The sequence below is a fragment of the Aquarana catesbeiana genome, linkage group LG06 (genome assembly GCF_042186555.1).
Source record: "Aquarana catesbeiana isolate 2022-GZ linkage group LG06, ASM4218655v1, whole genome shotgun sequence".
Classification (NCBI taxonomy): domain Eukaryota; kingdom Metazoa; phylum Chordata; class Amphibia; order Anura; family Ranidae; genus Aquarana; species Aquarana catesbeiana.
The window spans coordinates 312,385,124-312,407,360 of NC_133329.1; the positions used below are offsets into that span (position 1 = coordinate 312,385,124).

General features: G+C 41.7%; 1 protein-coding gene across 4 annotated transcripts; it reads right to left on the reverse strand.

The window, feature by feature from the left end:
* Positions 1-541: 541 nt before the first annotated feature.
* On the reverse strand, positions 542-22,237 carry TRUB2 (TruB pseudouridine synthase family member 2). 4 transcript variants are annotated; one of them, XM_073633659.1, is made up of 9 exons: positions 22,013-22,237; positions 19,407-19,526; positions 18,082-18,213; positions 16,870-16,944; positions 14,649-14,710; positions 14,052-14,133; positions 9,178-9,250; positions 6,658-6,794; positions 542-3,804 (listed from the first exon to the last, which is right to left on the reverse strand). In XM_073633659.1, the coding sequence occupies exons 2-9, from the start codon at positions 19,522-19,524 to the stop codon at positions 3,509-3,511; spliced, it is 975 nt and encodes a 324-aa protein (XP_073489760.1). In that variant the 5' UTR covers positions 19,525-19,526; positions 22,013-22,237; the 3' UTR covers positions 542-3,508. The 4 variants fall into 4 exon arrangements, with proteins under 4 accessions (XP_073489760.1, XP_073489762.1, XP_073489761.1 ...); XM_073633661.1 differs by having other exon boundaries at positions 19,407-19,531; positions 21,982-22,237; XM_073633660.1 differs by having other exon boundaries at positions 19,407-19,531; positions 21,973-22,237.

A 22,237-nucleotide genomic window follows, 5' to 3' on the forward strand; every position in this document is an offset into this window, starting at 1 on the left:
GGGCAGTGTACAGAGGTCAGTAGTAGGTAGGGAAGTGTGCAGAGGTAAGTAATAGGTAGGGCAATATACAGAGGCCAGTAATAGGTAGGGCAATATACAGAGGCCAGTAATAGGTAGGGCAGTGCAGAGATCAGTAGTAGGTAGGGAAGTGTAGGGAGGGAAGTGTACAGAGGTCAGTAGTAGGTAGGGCAGTGTACGGGGAAAACCAGAGCAGTGTTTTTTAATCAAACAAATTATATAAATATTTTTGGGGGGTCTGAAGCAGCCACCACATTTAAGGATAATATACTGCAATATGTCCCATTTGTGTTTTTTTTGTTTAGATACACTTTAGACTAGTTAGTGATTCCATACCTTGTTCTTATGGTTTCCAGTACCCATTTGTAAATCATAGCACCTGTCCCTTGCTGCTCATTGACTGTTAAGGATTTCTATTTTTTTTTTTTTTTTAACTACTTACTTTTTTACATTTGGTTGGCGGTTCCATATTAACCCTCCAGATTCAGTTTTCCAAAATCTTCCAATTAATATGCATACAGTATATCCAATATATTTTTAATCCCCTAGCCATATGTAATGATCAATAAAACAGCACTGATGTCTTTTTGGGAAGAAGACCAAAATAAATCTGTCTTTGTATAGTAAAAACATCTAAATATTTTTTTTTTTTTTACAAAAATCATAATAATAATAATAAAAAGCAGAGAACTCTGATGACCGAGGCAAATATTCTTTTGATGGCACAGTCTCATTATTTCCTAAGCACGAAGACACTGCACATCACCTCCTGAAGATACTGGCTGTCCAACTAGTATACAGATCAGTTGGGTTGAGTTAGGTTTGAGTCACTGACCTCAAAGTATACATATCTTTAAAGTAAGACATCCCTATTTGCAGTCTTGGTTGAGAAGGTACACAAAGTAATGAAGCATGACGATACATGACAGCCCGAAAACCAGCATTTTAAAGAGGAGCCATCTTTAAAAATCCAACATGTGTGCAGATATTTCAGAGGGCTCTTACATCGGTACCCCAAGATCTGGGACCTCATACCTAAGCTGTATCCTTGCATGAGCAGAAGACCTCTTGCACGTGTAATGCGTTGCAGGTCCTAAAGCCCTGTGGCACATCTGCACACATGTGGAATCTGGTGGGTTGCTAGTACTTGTGTGCACCTAGGCGAGAAAGACAGATGTGTTGCGATGCAGCACAAAGTGTCAGGAACAAAATAAATCAAATTGTGGAAGAAGGAGGAGCCAGATGTAAATTGGTTGCTTTATTGGGTGATGGTCTGCTTTAAGAATAAGTATTAGCAAGTGTTGCCTCTATGTCTCTCTCAGGAAAGATTTTCTTTAGGTCCACAAATAATTTTCCAAGGGTTGATTGCTCTTTTACATGAATCCTACTTATACTGACATTGAAAACAAATTTCTCCAAAACTCCTGGCAGCTTATGCAGCCACTGTTCCTCAATATCTGCTAGTTTCTACCATTCTAAGTGCCACTAAATAATAAAAAGCTATCAACTCTCCTTGTGGGCACCTACTGTTCAGATTAGAAAGACTGCTTTCCAATTATATTTAATGTGTTTCTAGTTTTGCAAAGTGCTTGTGAGTGTCAACATGTATGTCACAAACAAACGTCTTATTTTTTTTGTAACGGGGAAGAGAAAAAAAAAAACCTTTGCTGAATTAAAGGAGGACATACAATAAATAACATGATATACAACTGCAACTCACTCCTCATTGGCTTACCTTTAAAACAGACTATCCCCCCTTCAGTCCATCATGAATGCTGCAGCCAGACTCATCCACCTTACAAACCGCTCTGTGTCTGCTACTCCTCTCTGCCAATCCCTCCATTGGCTACCACTCGCCCAACAAATTAAATTCAAAATACTAACAATAAGTTACAAAGCCATCCACAACTCTGCCCCCAGCTACATCACTAACCTAGTCTCAAAATACCAACCTAATCGCCATCTCCGTTCCTCCCAAGACCTCCTGCTCTCTAGCTCCCTCATCACCTCCTCCCATATCCGCCTCCGGGACTTCTCCCGAGCCTCGCCCATCCTCTGGAATTCCCTACCCCAATCTGTCAGACTGTCTCCAAATTTATCCACTTTTAGGCGATCCCTGAAAACTTTCCTCTTCAGAAAAGCCTATCCTGCCTCCATCTAACAACTGCACTATTTTCTTCACTAGCTCATCCCCCACAGCTATTACCCTTCTGTATAACTTGACCCTCCCTCCTAGATTGTAAGCTCTAACGAGCAGGCCCTCTGATTCCTCCTGTATTGAATTGTATTTTACTTGTACTGTCTGCCCTAATGTTGTAAAGCGCTGCGTAAACTGTCGGCGCTATATAAATCCTGTATAATAATAATATACAAACATTTTTGGCTAAGTTCACAGGCAGCAAAGGGGCAGTAAAAACAGATATTTAATCCACGTTGTTACCTTCCCTTGACCACATGTGATGCAGGGCTTTGTGGCCACAGAAAATTTAGCACAGCATGTCATGTTTGACAGGCAGCACTACCTATCAAACCTGAGTACTGACATGAAACGAGACTGTGCCATGACCCAAATGCCTAGCTCATGTCTATGGCACGACTATTTAAATAATAAAAAAAAAAAAAAAACCTTAAGCTGTTTACACAGATGAAACACGTACTTTGTTTTTCTGCTTAACCCGACAAAGAATTTGTGATTCTACATGGCCAGTTTTGTAATTTATAGACCTTTATTGCACAGAAAAGCCAGGCGGATGACATTGCATCTCCTTGTTCAAAAATGCAAGTTTCTGTGTCACCCCTCTCCCACTCGATTGTTCAGTGGGCAATGAATTAGCATCACCAACTCTGTACAATGAGCAGGTAGGTAATGTAGTGAAATTTCCCTACTAAGTGCATAAAGTTACATAGTTAGTAAGGTTGAATAAAGACACCAGTCCATCCATTTCAACCTGACCAAGTGTGGGTGCGTGTCTACAATTGTCCCTATTCCTGTACATTGTGTCTCATTAAGATCCTCCTCTATTATATATATTATTTATTTAATGTACCCATATAGCGCCATCAATTTACGCAGCGCTCCACACATACATCGCACACTCACATCGGTCCCTACCCTCAAGGAGCCCACAATCCAAGGTCCCCAACTCACATTCATGTACTAGGGCCAATTTTGGACAGAAGCCAACTAACCTACCAGCATGTCTTTGCAGTGTGGGAGGAAACCGGAGTACCCAGAGGAAACCCACACAGGCACAGGGAGAACATGCAAACTAAAAGGCAGATAGTGTCATGGTTGGGATTCGAACACCAACCCTTTTTACTGCTAGGCGAGAGTGCTACCCACTAAACCACTGTGCCGTCCGAAGAGTGGTTTGAGTGCCTGTGCAATGCAGTAGGTGTGGTGCCCACAAGAATAACTGTACAGAATACAGTAATCCTTTAACAAGTTAAAAATGTACACATATTTTTCAGCTGTGGACTCTGAACTGCCTCAGCTTGACTGAGTCCTTCCATCACTGTGGCCATGTGACTCATCTAAATTTGTGCTCTTCAAGGAAAAGTCCATCCTTTCTTTCAGGATTTCTTCAACTTTGGGTTGGCATTCTTTAATGGCATTGCGCACACTATCCAGATTCCAATGGGCTCGTGTCAAGGCACAGTCCAATGTAAAAGGGCCATCCCGTATACAACGCACTTTATTGCAGACTGCAGTGGATCTGAGCTCCAGCCCAATTTCATGGATTACTTTGCGGAGATACTTCTGAGTCTCATGCATACACCGGATCTCTATAGGAAGAAAAACAGCCTTCTATGCATTTATACATGCTGAACAAGGAGTTACTTACACTTAAAAGAAACCTGTACAGAGAAAACATAGTCTGCCATTACTATTGCCACTGTGACTCAAAGCAGAGGCAGAAAACTGCCAGACAATTAGAGGCATCTATTGCTAAAATGCTAAGTGTTATAAAAAAAAAAAAAAAAAAAAGTTTTTTGTTGCACTGTAAATAAAATTATGTGCAAAATGCAAACACAATTAAATGTAACCAAATAAAATATCAATTAAATGCCCACATAATCTAATAACCAATTTCACCAAGTGCTGAAGTAACCAATCCCACAAAATTACAAAAAAAAAGTCAAAAAATATGTCCAATAAACCTGGAAGGTCATTGGTTTCTATGCAGAGCTGCACCAGACTGTGCACTCTCCAGTTTTAATAAATCAATCAAAGTGATTTAAGTGATCCACCTCTCCCAACAGACTGGAACTCACCAAAAACGTATGCCTCTCCTATTCATTTGGTGAAAATGCTCATTAGTGGGCATATTCAATTGATAATTTAGATAGGATTATGCTGCTATATTTAAATCGTGTTTCCATTTTGAACATAATTTTATTCACAGTGCTACAAAAAACAAAAAACTTTTAGGGTATACACATTGTTGCAGCAGTGAAATCATAGTTCAAAAGGAAGGGTTCGATTTATTTTTCAGACTCTCAGTATACATTACCGTTGACAGACCGGGAGAAGAATTTATGATGGAAGAGACCAATAGGGTCTCTTTTGTCATAAAAGTCCTGTCTGTCATCGGTTAAATAAATAAAAAAAAAAAAAAAAAAAAAAAACACAGTTGTTACTGGGATTCAAAAGGCACAGACAGCAGACAGTGAATTTCTTCAACAGGGATACAGAAGCCAATAAAAACAAATCTTTACCTTTCCCGGGTCTATCCAAAACATATATTTATATCTTTTTAATGTAAATGTATGTTTTAACAATACTCTACACATAATTAGTTCTATGAAGCAAATAATAAAATGCTTCTGTTCTGATACACATTAGTATTTTTGTACTGTAACCTGCGGTGACTGTCCCAAGCGACTAGTGTAGTTAGGCAATAAATTGTATGTAAATCCATATGATCCAGTTCCAGAAGTGAATAAGAGCATCAACCACTTCCCGCCCATGAACGTCATATGACGTCCTGGGCTTTGGGCGGGTATATCTGAATGATGTCTGTAGTTAGACATCATTCAGATATTGCCGGTTTCAGCCGGCGAATCTCTACACCATAGGAATGATCATAGTGGCCGTTCCGCCGCTTGATCGTTCCTATGGGAGGCGAGAGGGGACGTCCCCCCTCCTCCCGCCGCCCTCCGGTGCTTGCTCCGACTCACCGTTACGATCGGTGAGGCGGAGAGCGGATCCGCCGACGCCGGATGTAGATCATAGAGATTTCTGGCGGACCAGATGGTCGCCGGAGTCTCTATGATCATCGGAGGCCGGGCGCGATGTTATGACGTCACGCCCGGCCTCTCCATTCAAAAAAACGGCGCCGCTTCGGCTGGGAAGCGGTGGTCGTTTTATTTTTATTTTTTTATTTCAGGCTTCCCAGCCTAGTGGTGAAATATGGGGTCTTATTGACCCCATATCTCACTATTAAGAGGACCTGTCATGTTATATTTCTATTACAAGGGATGTTTACATTCCTTGTAATAGGAATAAAAGTGATCAAAAAATTTTTTTTTTCAAAAAAAGTGTCAAAAAACAAAAAAACACAAAATAGAATTATCAATAAAAAAAAAAAAAAAAAATTTTTTTTAAAGCGCCACTGTCCCCGTGTGCTCGCACGCAGAAGCGAACGCACACGCAAGTCCCGCCCACATATGAAAACGGTGTTCAAACCATACATGTGAGGTATCGCCACAAACGTTGGAGCGAGAGCAATCATTTTGTCACTAGACCTCCTCTGTAACTCAAAACATGTAACCAGTAAAAAAAATTTCAAGTGTCGCCTATGGGGATTTTTAAGTACCGAACATTGGCGCCATTCTACGAGCGTGTGCAATTTTGAAGCGTGACATGTTAGGTATCTATTTACTCGGCGTAATTTCATCTTTCACAATATGCAAAAACTTTGGGCTAACTTTACCGTTTTGCTTTTTTTTTTTTAAAACACAAAACTGTTTTTTTCCCCAAAAACACGTTCAAAAAATTCCTGCGCAAATACCGTGTGAGATAAAAAGTTGTAATAACTGCCATTGTATTCTCTAGGGTTTTTGCTAAAAAAACATATATAATGTTTGGGGGTTCTATGTAATTTTCTAGCAAAAAAATTGTGACGTTTACAGGAGGAGAGAAATGTCAGAATTGGCCTGGTAAGGAAGTGGTTAATATAATTGTCCAGTATTTGAATAATGTCAAGGACATAACATACCCTTTTTGGGCACTTCTATAAAAATCTATATGATTTTCCAGGGTAGGCAGTGTGTGACTTTGCTGGAGCCACACTTGCAAGGTATCCAGGAAAGTCACACAGGGCAGTAGTCGGTTGGTGATGCCATTTGGCAAGTGATGCTGCTGCAGCAGCCACCCCACAATACATTCAGTGTAGTACCATGGGGCAGCGGTCAGTGGATGGAGTGAAGTGCCAGTGCAGGACACTGCTGGAACCATCCCAGATGGCTTTAAGTAGAGAAACAAAAAGTAGCGTAGTCAGAAACTGACACTTCGCCAAGACCCTACCCCAAGTTTTCCTGTGGTTTGAGAAAAAAAAAAAAAAAAAGGTGACATTTCAACTACTAAATTGAGCACATTTATGCAGCCGGTAACCATTCTTCAATAAAAAAACATACCTAGAGTGAAGTCAGGTGGAGAAAACTCCAAACATCGCAATGCCAGTATGAGAGGTGGGCTCTTCACCTTAGGACGAAGCTGGCCTTGTACTGCCAAGTCATATGCTTCCTCGCTTTTAAGATCCACATTACTGTGCCTAGGGAAAGATTTAGCCAAAAGGTCGAGGTTATTTTTTATTGGTGCACAATGGTAGTCTCTCATTTAAACATCTTTATAATAAAATTTAAACTTAGAGGGCTGCCCCCTTTCATTTAACTGTTACGTGGCAGGGGCTCAAGCCAGGATAGGCACTGCAATATGATATTTAAATGACAAGGGATGGGGCTTCACTCAATGAGGAAAGCATTCTCTCCTTACTACCATTAACTTGGTCAAAAGTCAGGACTCTGTATAAGGGCCGGGAACCAAGCAGCACCACAGACACCATATTTTTTATATTTTACAGCAGGTTTGCATTTAGAAAATCTGTCATTTAAAAATACGTGGAAGCAAAGCAAGTCTGTAGCACTAGCGACATTTTCAAGTATATGTACTGAAAGTTTTCTAATTTGTAAGTGCTAGTCTGCTTAGCAGTCTTTTCCTGGATAACAGATTGTTCATCATAACTGACAGAAGACCTACCTGCCTATTATAAAACACAGAAAAAAATTGTAATGCAGCAACCTATATTTTCCAGACACAAAGGAATCACAAAAATAATTAATCTAAAAAAGGTGCGCAAAACCAATATCTCTGTAGTGATTAATACAAAAATATTACTGCCTGCCTATTACCTGTGTAAAACATGTAATGCCCCTTGCATCGTAACTGCAGCTACAAACCTAATCTTTGTAAATCACATGATTTATATTGTTATGGCTGTATAAAAAGAAAAAAATGGCCATATACAGTGCCTTATAAAAGTATTCATACCTCTTGAAATTTTCTACATTTTGTCATGTTACAACCAAAACTGTAAATGTATTTTATATGATAGACCAACACAAAGTGGCACATAATTGTGAAGTGGAAGGAAAATAATGGTTTTCAATTTTTTTTTTTTTTACACATAAATATTTGAAAAGTGTGGCGTGCATTTGTATTCAGCCCCCAAGTTAATACTTTGTAAAATCTCCTCTCGCTGCAATTACAGCTGCAAGTCTTTTTGGGGATGTTTCCACCAGCTTTGCACATCTAGAGAGTGAAATGTTTGCCCATTCTTCTTTGCAAAATAGCTCAAGCTCTGTCAGATTTGATGGAGAGCGTCTGTGAACAGCAATTTTCAAGTCTTGCCACAGATTCTCAATTGGATTTAGGTCTAGACTTTGACTGGGCCACACATGAATATGCTTTGATATAAACCATTCTATTGTAGCTCTGGCTGTACGTTTAGGGTCGTTGTCCTGCTGGAAGGTGAACCTCCGCCCCCATTTCAAGTCTTTTGTAGACTCTAACAGGTTTTCTTCTAAGACTGCCCTGTATTTGGCTCCATCCATCTTCCCATCAACTCTGACCAGCTTCCCTGTCCCTGCTGAAGAAAAGCATCCCCACAACATGGATGCTGCCACCACCATGTTTCACGGTGGGGATGGTGTGCTCAGGGTGATGTGCAGGATTCGTTTTCCGCCACACACAGCGTTTTTCTTTTAGGGCAAAAAGTTCAATTTTGGTCTCATCTGACTAGAGAACCTTCTTTCACATGTTTGCTGTGTACCCCACATGGTTTCTTGCAAACTGTAAACGGGACTTCTTATGGCTTTCTTTCAACAATGGCTTTCTTCTTGCCATTCTTCCATAAAGGCCAGATTTGTGGAGTGCAACTAGTAGATGCCCTGTGGACAGATTCTCCCACCCAAGCTGTGGATCTCTGCAGCTCCTCCAGAGTTACCATGGGCCTCTTGGCTGCTTCTCTGATTAATGCTCTCCTTGTCCAGCCTGTCAGTTTAGGTGGATGGCCATGTCTTGGTAGGTTTGCAGTTTCTGCCATACTCTTTCCATTTTCGGATGATGGATTGAACAGTGCTTCGTGAGATTTTCAAAGCTTGGGATATTTTATTATAACCTAACCCTGCTTTAAACGTCTTCACAATGTTATCCCTGACCTGTCTGGTGTGTTCCTTGGCCTTCACGACTCTATTTACCAGTTAGGTGACTTCTGAAGGCAGTTGGTTCCACTAGATTTTAGTTAGGGGTATCCAAGTAAAGGGGGCTGAATACAAATGCACACAACTTTTCATTTTTATTTGTAAAAAAAAAAAAAAAAAAAAAAGTAAAAACCATTTATAATTTTCCTTCTACTTTACAATTATGTGCCACTTTGTGTTGGTCTATCACATAAAATACCAAAAAAATACATTTATGTTTTTGGTTGTAACATGACAAAATGTGGAACATTTCAAGGGGTATGAATACCTTTTCAAGGCACTGTGTAATGTGATCCTATTTGGAACAGAGCAGTCATACCACAAACTATCCTTCACTGAACAAATAGGCACACTTAGGATAAATGAACAGATCGGCAGAAGTACCAAAGTACCCACATTATCAAAGACTTTTGGTTGGCTCCTTGAATCATGGCAAGCACACGTTCAAATTTCTCTCTGCTAATATGATCTGTGAGTGAAAATAAGAGATCAGCATCAGTATTTTTACTTGTATCATCATAGACAAATTGAAACATTACATTGGTCAAACTTACATCCTTTGTTATATGCGGATACTTGAAATGTATATAAAAGCACAACCTACTTGCCAAGGACTTTTATGCGTTTTTGTCAGCAAGCTGGTGATACACACCCCAGGCTGTGATACAGAAGTGCAGGTCCCAGACACACCCACTGTAAGCTCCTTGTGGTCATTCCCATAGAGCTTAATGCAGTATAAATGCTACAGCTAAGAATTTCTTTTCACAACCAATCACATGCAAACCTAACCTGGCAGCTTGAATGTGATTAATTATACAGAATGCAGGAGGTAAAAAAAAAAAAAAAAAAAAAAAAAAGACAAATTACACCACATGTAGAATTGCAGCTACACAGCATAGACCTAAGGAAGTACACTTCCACCATGGAGCCTGTGGGGTGCTCTAGCTTGCAGCAAGGGATTACACAAAACGCATATTACGGCACAGTAGGGACCTTGTGAATTTTAAGTTGTTTTAATGTTGTAAAGGTGAAAAGGCATCAGTATCCCCCCTCATCCCACATTTTACTTCACTGAGCCCTCATTTGATCCAGTGCTGTGCCCATCTGCATCTCTTCTCTCCCCTCACTTCCTGGTCTCACAGGCTTTGCTGAGGCAGCAGGAGCCACTGGCTCCTGTTGCCGTCAATCAAAGTCAGTGATGAGGGAGTGGGGCCAAGTCCCGCTGTCTGTGTCTAAAGATACAGACAATATAGCCCCTAGTATTGCTCTATGGTCACTCTAAAATATGATAATGACAATTTATTGTGCTCTGTACTCCCAAGGGTTAAAAAGGACTATAGTCTATCTTTTTAGATATACACTTAAGTACGCGTGCTAGTAAACCAAATTTAAAGCAGCCCATATAGCCCAGTTAGCCTTCTACATGCAAACATGGAAACCCCTATTTGGGTTTTGCTTGACATAACTGATTGTGATTATCCCTTTTCAATTACCTCTCTATATTTGTTACTGCCCCAACCGTGGCAATTGCCTTTCCTTAATGCATTTGCTAAAAGCGAAACTAAACTTTGTTTTAACCCCTTTTCTTTTTTTACATTTCTTTGGGTGCGTCCTGGTTTCTGGCCTAGGCCAAAATGATGTCATACATCCCAGGAGTATTCATGAAAATTTTTTTTCCCCCTTTCATCTGGGAGGAAGGGTTTTCTCAGCCAAGCACACCCATCTGCCTGCATGCCTGAGCTAAGATGGATTCCAGAAAGTAAATGTTACATCTTGTTTGTTTACAGCCATTTCTAAAATAAAAAAAAATAAAAAATGAAGGATGGGTGAGTTTGCTGTGAATAGTATAAATGAATTAAACATCGTTTTCAGCTTGTGGTGCTCGGATACGGTTAAGCTCTGTTTTAAGGTGTGGGACTCAAAATAGTCAGAAGGCCTCATCTCTCCTCACCTATTTGTTGGGTCTAGTGAGTTACCCCTTGTTTCCCCCTGGACAAAAAGTACCAGTAGATCGTCAAGTACAAGGTGGATCCAAAAAGGTTTTAAATATATCTGAGGGGTAGAGAAGGAAGCGCCACCTGAGTGTAGTATTAACAAATGATGTTTAATGACACCAAAACAGGAAAACACACTTACAGGATAAAAACATATAAAAGGCTCATCTGTATAGGTATGTGGTCCTCGGTGTTCCCCCTGATCCTGTGGTGGTGACGCTGCAGGGATTCTGGGCTGCAGAAGGTGCATTACCAGCCGGGCCATCATTCTGTGGCCATCAGGAAGAGACTAGGGGCCGGCGTGGAGCGTGCGTGACATCACAGGTCGTCCGTCCGCTTCCGGGTTCGGTATCCAGGGGAGGGATCAGTAGGCCTATTGAAGGAGCAGTGGCTCCGAGCGCGTAGCCTTCTCTCAACCTCCCTGCAAGCCCTCCTCCCTGGACGATCCCTCCCCTGGATATCGAACCCGGAAGCGGACGGACGACCTGTGATGTCACACATGCTCCACGCTGGCCCCTAGTCTCTTCCTGATGGCCACAGAAGAAGCTCCTGGCTGGTAATCCACCTTCTGCAGCCCAGCATCCCTGCAGCGTCACCACCACAGGATCAGAGGGAACACCAAGGACCACATACCTATACAGATGAGCCTTTTATATGTTTTTATCCTGTAAGTGTATTTTTACCTGGTGTCATTAAACATCATTTGTTAATACTACACTCAGGTGGCGCTTCCTTCTCTACCCCTCTCTCGTCCATCACAGAGCCATCTCTCTGAGGACAGCAGCCGCCTAGCCTACTTTAACCATTACATTACCGGTTACCACTTAACCCTTGAACTTCCAGCCTGTCCCCTATGGACTAAGTTGCTCAGCCCTTTATATCTCCTGTTATATATGGACTTGTGTGTTTGCGATTACAGTTACCAATACTCTGTTTCAAATATATCTACTCCCTTGTAACTTTTGATTGTTTTAAGTCTTACGTTTAAGGCAACATGAGTCTCCTAACCAAACTATTTTTTTTTTTTTATCTCTTTTTATTGACAAGGTATATAGAAACAGTTTGGTATAACAACCATTGCGCTCAACATGAGCGTTAAGAAATACAAAATACTAATTTTGGTACACAAATAGCAAGAAAATTCACATTTACATATGGATTATTAAAACTGAACAGCTTTGATGAAAAAAGTAATGACACTATACTTTAAGTAGTTGAATCCAGATTAAAAAAAAATAAACAAATCAACACGTCCAGATAACATACCAAGGCATGTATAGTCAGATTTAGGTTTAAGGAGCTTTATACAATACACACTACACATACTTATGTATTAACAATGGTGAGAGTAGAGGAGCACCAGACATCCCACACCTTACCATATTTACCCGGACATGCCCCATGCTCAAAAATGAGTTTTTCATAAGGAAGTATCGGATTCACTATCCTTATCCACTGACGGATGGACGGCGGAGCAGACGGATTCCATTTAAGTGCAATAGCCTTACGGGCTAAAAACAGTGTCTCCCATAGGAAAATTCTGGTGTACTTTGGTCATTGTTCTTCATCCAATATACCCAGTAAACAAATTCGAGGGTGGCATGGTACAGGGACAGAGAGGAAGGTAGAGAGTGTTGCTACTACTTGCTGCCAGTATCTATCAATAACAGGACATAATCACATTACATGAGTAAAATCTGCTCCCTGGTGGGTACATCTAGTGCATGCAGAAGTCGGTATACGATGCATGGCGTGTAATCATACAGGAGTTAAATAAGACTGGTGTAACATATAGGAGATGAATAAAAGTTTGTCGTTAATGGCTAATGAGACCGTTAAGTGAGAAGAACATGCTTCTTCCCAGTCCTATTCCAACAGATCAGATATAAGAGCCTGTCATTTATCCCGGACCTCTAGAGGTTCTTTATTAATTGAGGTATATAGTAGGTGAGAATATACAGTGGAGATTAGTCTCTTAGGACCCTGTGATCTTAGTACACCGATCATGGGGTAGTCAGAAAAGTGAGTATCAGCAGCACCAAACTGAATCTGCAAAACATGACGAAGCTGTAGTACGTGGAAGGGCACATTTGTTTTGCAAATCAGTAAATGAGACCAACACGTTACTAGAATATAAGTTTTCCAAAGTAACAATATGCCTGTGATCCCAGAAAGCATAATCCACAAATTTCTGTAGGTGAGGAAACATGGGGTTATGCCACAAGGGTAAAGTCAGAATAGTATCTCTAAATTTGTCCAACTGCTTAGCTTCCCTCCATACAGAATGAGCTAGAGTCAAGATCGGCACCCGTGTCATTTCCAGAAGATTCAAGGGGGCTTCTAATGTTACCAGCAGGTGATTTACTGAAAACTATTTTAACACATACAACTACAGCTCATTGTCTCTTCTCTGTTGAAAAAGACCAAAACCTCACTTGTTCTCACTGGCTTTAAAGGAAATGGTGTGCTGCTCCTCATTACCCTGGGACTTAACTCTCTTCAGTCATCCATTTACTCACCTAAGGAACCCCTCAAAACTAACTACAGGCTATGCTGGGAAGAGAGACTAGGCAAAACCTAATCAGATGAGGACTGGGTGGAAATGTGGACCTTCATGACTAAGAACTAATTTAATATTTTAGCATTAAACTCATTCACACTTTAGTTGGTATTTAACTCCTTTTTGCATTGCTAAGTATGTACCCTTCTTTGTTTTTGTGGATAAGAGGGTAAAATGCTACATGTTTGGTGGACATGCCTCACAAAGGTTATGGATCCAGGTTTACTCACTTATATATACATACAGTTCTACATTGTAACTGATGCAAGGATCCTGTAAAAGCCCTATTAAACAAACCAACCCAAAAGGTTTCCGATTGTTGTGGTGAAATTGATCGTCTTCAAGTTTAATGCCCTCAGACAGACCATAGCCCAATCACAGAAGTCCCTTGTCCTTAAATTTTCAGGATGAAACACAAATGGGACAATTACAAATGAAAAATTGTCAGCCTGGCACCCATAATATCTAGATATCACTAGAGACCCATGAAAAACTTGTTAAAATCTGATCCCCATGGATAGTCTACTCCCAACCTAACTCTGGAGTTTTGCAAATATAGCCACAAGTGGGGTATTGGCTGACTCCCTAGGAACAGAAAATGTTTGCAATTCCTTCAGAAATAGCAGTAACTCTTCCCCACGCCACTGAAAACTAAAAACATGTTGGCTAGACTTCTATTTAAAATAGATGTAAAAAGGTAAAATGTGTTTACTCACCAAATGTTGTCTTTTCAACCACTTTTCCAGCATCTGAAAAATCTGCAGTAGCTTTGCCAAATGTACCAAAAACTGTGTAATCCTTTAAAATTAGTGTAATGAAAAAAAAATATAAATAAAGACATTGTGTTTCGCAAAGATTAAAGTGTATGTATAGCCAAAGTATATATATATATATTTATTTATTTATTTATTTATATTAACCCCTGTCAAGCTTTTATTCCTGTGAGTGTCCTAGCTGGGTAGATTCACTATTTGCCCTGGTGACCACTGTCACAGGAGGGACAGCAAGTAATGGGAAACCCCCAAATTTTACATCTGTCACCAGAATAAGTGTACATCCTCCAACAGAAGTCCTGATCTGGTGATGATGGTCTAAGAGGGCAATTCTCCCTAATTTATGGAGCTTTCCTCTCACTTTCCATTATGTCTCCAGAGCAGAAAGTTGAATCTCCCCAACGGGATAGAGACTGTGCCAAAAAATAAATAAATAAAATAAATATGACACAAGTTTTAATAATTCCATTCTTTATGCAACACTAAAGAAAAAAAGGCTATATATACACACAGTTTAATTTCAGTACATCATAGTCATACCCTGGTATAATGATTCTCATCCATGACTGTGAGCAACTTGGCTCCATCGCCAAATCCAAACACTGCAAAAAAAATAAAATAATGTATTACAATACATCAAATTAAAATTGCATCACAGATTTTTGCTGATGTGACAAACAACTGATGTCTGAAAAGCAGTGTACTCACATTAACCTTTCCTAATGCACATAGCAACCAATCATCATCCAACTCTCATATTAAAGTTCAGGTTCAGACATAAAACTAGAAAGCTGATTTCTATGAGCAATAAATAAATTTACCATCATCACACTTGTTATTAATTATGTTCAATATTCCTGTACCAAATATACTGCTGTAGTGCCATTCACCAATGGTCCCATTTAATGTGAACAACTTTCTCACCTTGTGTGAAGTGTCTGAGAAGTGCTCCCTGACACTGTTAGTTTTGGCCTCAAATTTTCGATTTTGTTTTATTCATTGTCTTTTGACTAAAATGCCATTTTAGTCGACTAAAATCTCCAGTACCCACCTGAACTTCTGCTTTCCTCTGAGCTCTGCCTGTCTATTAAAGCCCCAGTCCCCTGACTATCGGCAAGCTGTATTGGCTGAGAAACACAGGTTCCCTCTGTTTGCCTGCTGCCTGGGAGTTCTGGAACAATGCCCTGCAACCCACAGAAGAGGAACTTCTCCATCAGATTCTTGTCTGTCTGGATGTGACGTAGTGAGTGTTTCCCCTCCCAAAAAGGTAGCAGTGCTTAGCACTGTGTAAAATAACATCATCCCCAGAACATCCGGTTCTCTGCCCTGTGCACTCCCTCACTCCCATTTACTTCCTCATTCCCATTTGCAGGTTACCTATCCATCCCCAAAGTATAATGCACCATGCACCCTGCCCTCTGCACTCCCTCACTCCCATTTACTTCCCCATCCCCACTTGCAGCCTGCAATTACAGCCAACAGTTGCACTTCTGTTTGGCAAAAGCAAAATTTGTTTATTTATGAAACGTGGTTTTAATTATAAAGGCGTTATAGATCACAACGGCTAATGCCTGGTACACGCGATCGCTGCTGACACATGGAGAACCGGGATCTGTGTGTGTAAACACACAGTTTCCGGTTCTCTGAGAGGAGAAGAGACAGATCATCTGTTCATACAGAGTATGAACAGCAATCTGTCATCTTCCCTACACAGTTCCTCCCCCCCCTTCAGTTAGAACACACACTAGGGAACACAATTAACCCCTTGATCGCCCCTTAGTGTTAACCCCTTCCCTGCCAGTGACATTTTTACAGTAATCAATGCATTTTTATAGCACTAATCGCTGTATAAATGCCAATGGTCCCAAAAATGTGTCAAAATTGTTCGATGTTCCGCCATAATGGCACAGTCCCGATAAAAATTGCAGATCGCTGCCATTGCTAGAAAAAAAAAAAAATATATATATAATAATAATAATAATAATAATAATAAAAATGCCATAAAACTATCCCCTATTTTGTAGACGCTATACCTTTTGCGTAAACCAATCAATATACGCTTATTGCAATTTTTTTACCAAAAATATGTAGAAGAATACATATCGGCCTAAACTGAGGAAAAAAAAAATTGTTTTTTTTATATATTTTTGGGGGATATTTATTATAGCAAAACCTAAAAAGTATTGCATCTTTAGCAATTTATATTTACTAAAATAATTGCATTTCCATGTTCTGTGTACTGTGGGAGACCAGATATAGTGAATGCAAGGCCCACTAACTCATATAGAGATTAGATTTTAGTTGACTAAATGAAAATTGGAATGGATTTTCGTCTTAGTTTTCATTTGATTTAATTCGAATTTTATTTTTGTTTCGTTGTTGTTACTGAAAACATGCAACCGATGAAAACTATGACGAAAATATTTTTGGTGATAAAATTAACACTGCTCCCTGACAATCAATATGGCCATTACATATTTAAAAAAAAAAAAAAAAAAAGTTGCAAACCAGAATTGGCTTGCTCAGTGGATAATGACAACCCAGGGAAGTGACTGGGCAATAAAGCTGAAGCGCGAGGCAGAACCAGGAAGCAGCAGACTGGTCTTCCTGGCTGTGGAGTCAGGAGGCAGTCTATAAATCCTAAAACAGGTAGATAGTAAATATACAGCATGTATTTCAAGATGTATTAAGCAGTTTGCCTAGATTTCCATTTTAGGAAAACTAAATTAGACCTCTAAAAAAGAGAAAATGTGCAACTTACCCAAGACCCCAGATGACATCTTGTCAAGTTTGTGCCCTACACCAATCTTCAGGTAAGCGTAGGCTGGCCCTTTAACTGTGAATGTGTCAAAACATGAGACAAGAAATCCAAGATGAAACAGGTGTTATGTTCCAGTACATGAATTCATTAAAGGCAACTCTCCTATTTTGCTGTCTTTATTGTGGTCAGCAATAAAAATGTTTAAAAATATTAGATTTTTTATTAATCAGGTAAACATTGCACATTAGTATTTGGATTTTTTTTTTGTGCCATTAGGTGGAACTTTAGCCTCTTTTTCATTATTCTGCCTGAGACCAGTTAGCAGTGTACTGTACAGAGCCTGTTTTCAAAGTTCAGGCTGCAGCTTAAAAACACAGAGGGACTTATCAGGCAACTTTTTCCAGAGTCTGAAAAAGCCAGCCAAAAGGCAGGCTGCTACAGCTGCGCTGTCTCTTTAGCTAACCCATAGTGCCTTGGGAATCCTAACATGTATTCACTTTGTAAAACAAAGATTGTATACTTATAGTAAAATAAGACACACACTAAAGCTAAAGTTTATTTTTTTTCTGTACAGCTTTAGTTACATTCATTGCCCCATGTTGTGCAGACACTTGGATCCCAGAGAACTCTTCATTGCATTGATGGCAGGTTCTCTCCTTGTCCCTGAACTTCTGGTGCTGCAGGGGTTAATAGCTTTAGGATCTGGGGTAAGCTGCTGCAAAAAAAGTTGCATCAAGAACCCACCTCCTTCTCCTCTATTGAGAAAGTTCTTTCATTGCTTTGACTGCCTGGAACACAATCTGTAAATGGGGTAAAGGGATCCTGTGACTCATTACTCTCCCCCATTCAGAGACTGTGTTACAGGCAATGTAAACAAGGAAAGAATGTTTCTCAGTGGAGGAAAGAGGGGGTGGGTCTCCAGCACAACTTTTTCATAGCAGCTTAATCTGGAGCCATTAACCCCAGCTGCGCTAAAAGCCGACAGACAGGAGGAGGATGGGCCATGTCTGCGGTGAAGATTTTTCCAGGATCCAACTGCCTGCAGGAAGTGGGACATCTTTCATTACTTGTAAGTAATGTCACTAAAGCTTTACAGAAAAAAAAATTGTTTTAACCCATGAAAACTAAAAGAAAAAAAAAAAATGGATAATATAAAAACTATATATTTCTTTTAAAGGACCGCCCATTAAAGAAATATTGAAAGGTACTAACCAAGCACATGGTCAACTAAAGATGGGACAGATGTTATCACCTTGGTTAGTTCCACCCCACTGCAGCCTCCACTGCTTTCTGGGAGGAAAAGCATCTTTTGTTGAGATGAATGTTCATGGAGAGAGTTAAATTCTAAACAAAGGGAAAAAAAGTTTATAAAAATAAACTTGTGAAAAACCATACTGTTATTCATAAATAACATATACAATTTTAATGTGCATTGATGGTCAAAATGAGAAGTCATATTTATTTCTGCATTTTATTTCAATTATTTCTAGCTCCTAATAATCTGGACCACCTTGAAGTTTGTAAACTTACTTTGTAAAGATCCCCACACATTTACTTTCTTGAATTCTGTGAAATGTATTCACTATGCCCTGTGATTAGGCACTGCTGTGCCACACATTTTACAAAGCCTGCCTTCTGATCTACAGAGTTAGGCTTCATGTACACAGACGTTTGAAAACCTCTACGGAACGCTGGAACATGACAGCTAGTAAACGACGTTTAAAAAAAAAAATTCAGTTTTGCCACTTTTACATGCCGCGTTTTTGTGTATTTTTCAGCATTTGCGTTTATAAGCGGTTTTGATAGATCATCACTAGACCCTCCAAAATGCCACCATCTCTCTCGCTCTCCCTAATGGATGTCAAAAGACTATTTTTTTACCACTAGAAATGATTCTCCATGAAAAATGGCAATAAACAAAAACGCTTCTAAACGCGATTGACCGCATTTACATGCTGTTACAAGCATTTGGCATTTCAAATGCCTCTGAATATCCATTCTGAATGCATTTTTTTGCTTTAAAAAAATGCTTCAAACCTCAACTGTCTGGAAACGACTATAAATGACTGTGTACATGTACTGATAAGATAACATAGACGAGAGTTCAGAGGCTGCTAAAAAAAAACAAAACAAAAAAAAAAAAAACGCCCAACTGCTCCTAAACATCCGTTTATCTGCTGCAGTGTACATGAAGCCTTACTGAGACGAGGAGATTCAGGAGTCAGTACAGGAATCACTGTTTGCAGGCAGCAAGGTACCATGGGATAAGTAGTCCTTAGTAATTGAAACTAAACAAAAGAGGAGAAGCTGCAAAGCATGTGGGGAATCCAGGTAGTTTTGGAAAGAGATGACCAGCAGACAGGCAGCAACCACAACGTGAAAGGAGAATTTTCAAGATATCATATTGTATTGTCAAATAAAACTATTGTTTGGCCATTACAATATGAAAGCATATGCTGTTACCATAGACCTTTGTTAAACTGCAAAGAAATAATCTGCTATTTTTTTTAATAAAGGCTCCAGCCAAGTAACTGTACCTTTCAGCAATGTCATCTCCAGTGTGTCCCGCACATTCTTCCAGATAACACCCGGTGGTTTATATACAGAGAATAGTCCATTCAATGTACGAAGAACAGAGGATTTGGACAGTGCCATGGCTGAGCTTTCACAAAAAAGAAAAAAAAAAAACTGTTAATGGTGTATGCCAAGAAAAAGCAACTCTATGCATAGCTTAATACTAACACACTTCCCATACAAGCAGTGTGTACAAATGGCATCTTTGATAAGGTTTGCATTCAAACAGCTATAATGGTTACAAAACCATAAGGGCTCCTTTAAACGTGGGGCTGTCATTGCTGCTCCTCTGAAAAGCAATCCACGGTGGATGACTTTTTAGAGGCATTTGACATGTAACTCAGAGGTGACATTATCTCTGGGATGCCCGTTTTAACCATTGAAAAGCTGCAGCACTGCATCTCAACCATGTGCATTACATGCAGATGTAGCGCAACCTTATTCACTTGAATGGGTCAGGTTGGTAGCATTGCTGCCCAAACGTGAACTGTGGTATAACTTCTGCCACAGTCATGAAGCAAAGCATTGCAGCATGTGTACTACTACCACCCCTTCTGGCCAACATGTTAGGTTAAGGCCCCTTTCACACTGAGGCGGTTTTCATGCGTTTTAACGCTAAAATGACCGCCTAAATACAGCATGAAAAACACCCCCCATGTATCTCAGTGCAACCTTTCATACTGAGGCGTTGCGCTGGCTGTGCGTTGGAAAAAATCCTGCAAACAGCTCTTTTGGAGCATCTTTGGGGCGCATAAAACAGCGCTGTAAAAACGTCTATCCCAATTGAAATGAATGGGAAACGCTGTAAAACCGCGGTAATACCGCCCAGAAGCTGTGGGGAAGGTCACATGACCGCAGTAAAGTGGAGGATGCTGGGATACCAGGAAATCCTGTTGAAAAGGGGAGAGGAGACCAGACAGAGCAATACAGAGTATCATGGAGGAGGAATCTGTAGAGATGCAGCCTACAGCTGCAGAAGTCAGAGCAGAAAGACCCTCTGGCAGTGGAGATCCAGAGGAATTCATTGACACAATGCGGAGGCACCCAGAACTTTGGGACAAGAAACATGACTGGTACTCCAACCACTTGAAGAAAAGTGCTGGATGGAATGCTGTGGCCGACCTACATATAGAAAACTTCTATTTCTTCTACTTCTGTTCTATTTCTTCTCTGACGAAAAAACAGGAAGTGCACAGGATGTGATGTAAGGGGGACAGGTTGTTTTTTTTTTTTTTTTTTTTTTTTTTTTTTTAACCACCCCCAACTGCAAATGAAAATGAAACCTAAGTGGAAACACCCAGAGCTTTAAAAATGTTTATGTAAACATTCTTTGGAAGGAGGACTCCAGATATGAGCAATCGGTGGCCCAAGGGCCCCTTGTAGGGGGGGGGGGGTGATCGTGGCCCAAGGGCCCCTTGTAGGGGGGGGGGGGCGCGATCGTGGCCCAAGGGCCCCTTGTAGGGGGGGGGGCGCGATCGTGGCCCAAGGGCCCCTTGTAGGGGGGGGGGCGCGATCGTGGCCCAAGGGCCCCTTGTAGGGGGGGGGCGCGATCGTGGCCCAAGGGCCCCTTGTAGGGGGGGGGGGCGCGATCGTGGCCCAAGGGCCCCTTGTAGGGGGGGGCGCGATCGTGGCCCAAGGGCCCCTTGTAGGGGGAGCGCGATCGTGGCCCAAGGGCCCCTTGTAGGGGGAGCGCGATCGTGGCCCAAGGGCCCCTTGTAGGGGGAGCGCGATCGTGGCCCAAGGGCCCCTTGTAGGGGGAGCGCGATCGTGGCCCAAGGGCCCCTTGTAGGGGGGGCGCGATCGTGGCCCAAGGGCCCCTTGTAGGGGGGGGCGCGATCGTGGCCCAAGGGCCCCTTGTAGGGGGGGCGCGATCGTGGCCCAAGGGCCCCTTGTAGGGGCGCGATCGTGGCCCAAGGGCCCCTTGTAGGGGCGCGATCGTGGCCCAAGGGCCCCTTGTAGGGGGGCGATCGTGGCCCAAGGGCCCCTTGTAGGGGGGCGATCGTGGCCCAAGGGCCCCTTGTAGGGGGGCGATCGTGGCCCAAGGGCCCCTTGTAGGGGGGCGATCGTGGCCCAAGGGCCCCTTGTAGGGGGGCGATCGTGGCCCAAGGGCCCCTTGTAGGGGGGCGATCGTGGCCCAAGGGCGTCTTGTAGGGGGGGCGCGATCGTGGCCCAAGGGCGTCTTGTAGGGGGGGCGCGATCGTGGCCCAAGGGCCCCTTGTAGGGGGGCGATCGTGGCCCAAGGGCCCCTTGTAGGGGGGCGATCGTGGCCCAAGGGCGTCTTGTAGGGGGGGGCGATCATGGCCCAAGGACCCCTCGTAGGGGGCGATCAGTGAGAAGGACCCCCATATATTGATTATCAATTGGGAGACCCGCTTCCCTTACAGACAGCTACAATGATCAATGACACCTGCATTTATTGAGAGACAAATATTCCTCAGGGAACCCTGGTTGAGTACACCGGCTCCATACACACAACCCCACTAAAAACCAAGGGCCAGCCATACAATGCACACAACGCTTATCACTTACTGCACGTACCGATGTACTCCTCCCGCACAACACAACTTACATTAGTTCACGTTACTTTGCCCTCTGTCAGCAGCCATCAGCTTCCTCTGACCACACGTGCTTCCGCCTCCCTGGGTGTACAAAGATGGCCGCGGGCAGACACCGCCTCGTGTTTTCCTATAGACAGCGCCCACTCCGGGCCCACGCACTATTCATTACAATCAGATATGACGTTTATGGGCTACAAGACATCACTCAAAGCGCCGCCCCCTCACACGGACGGATG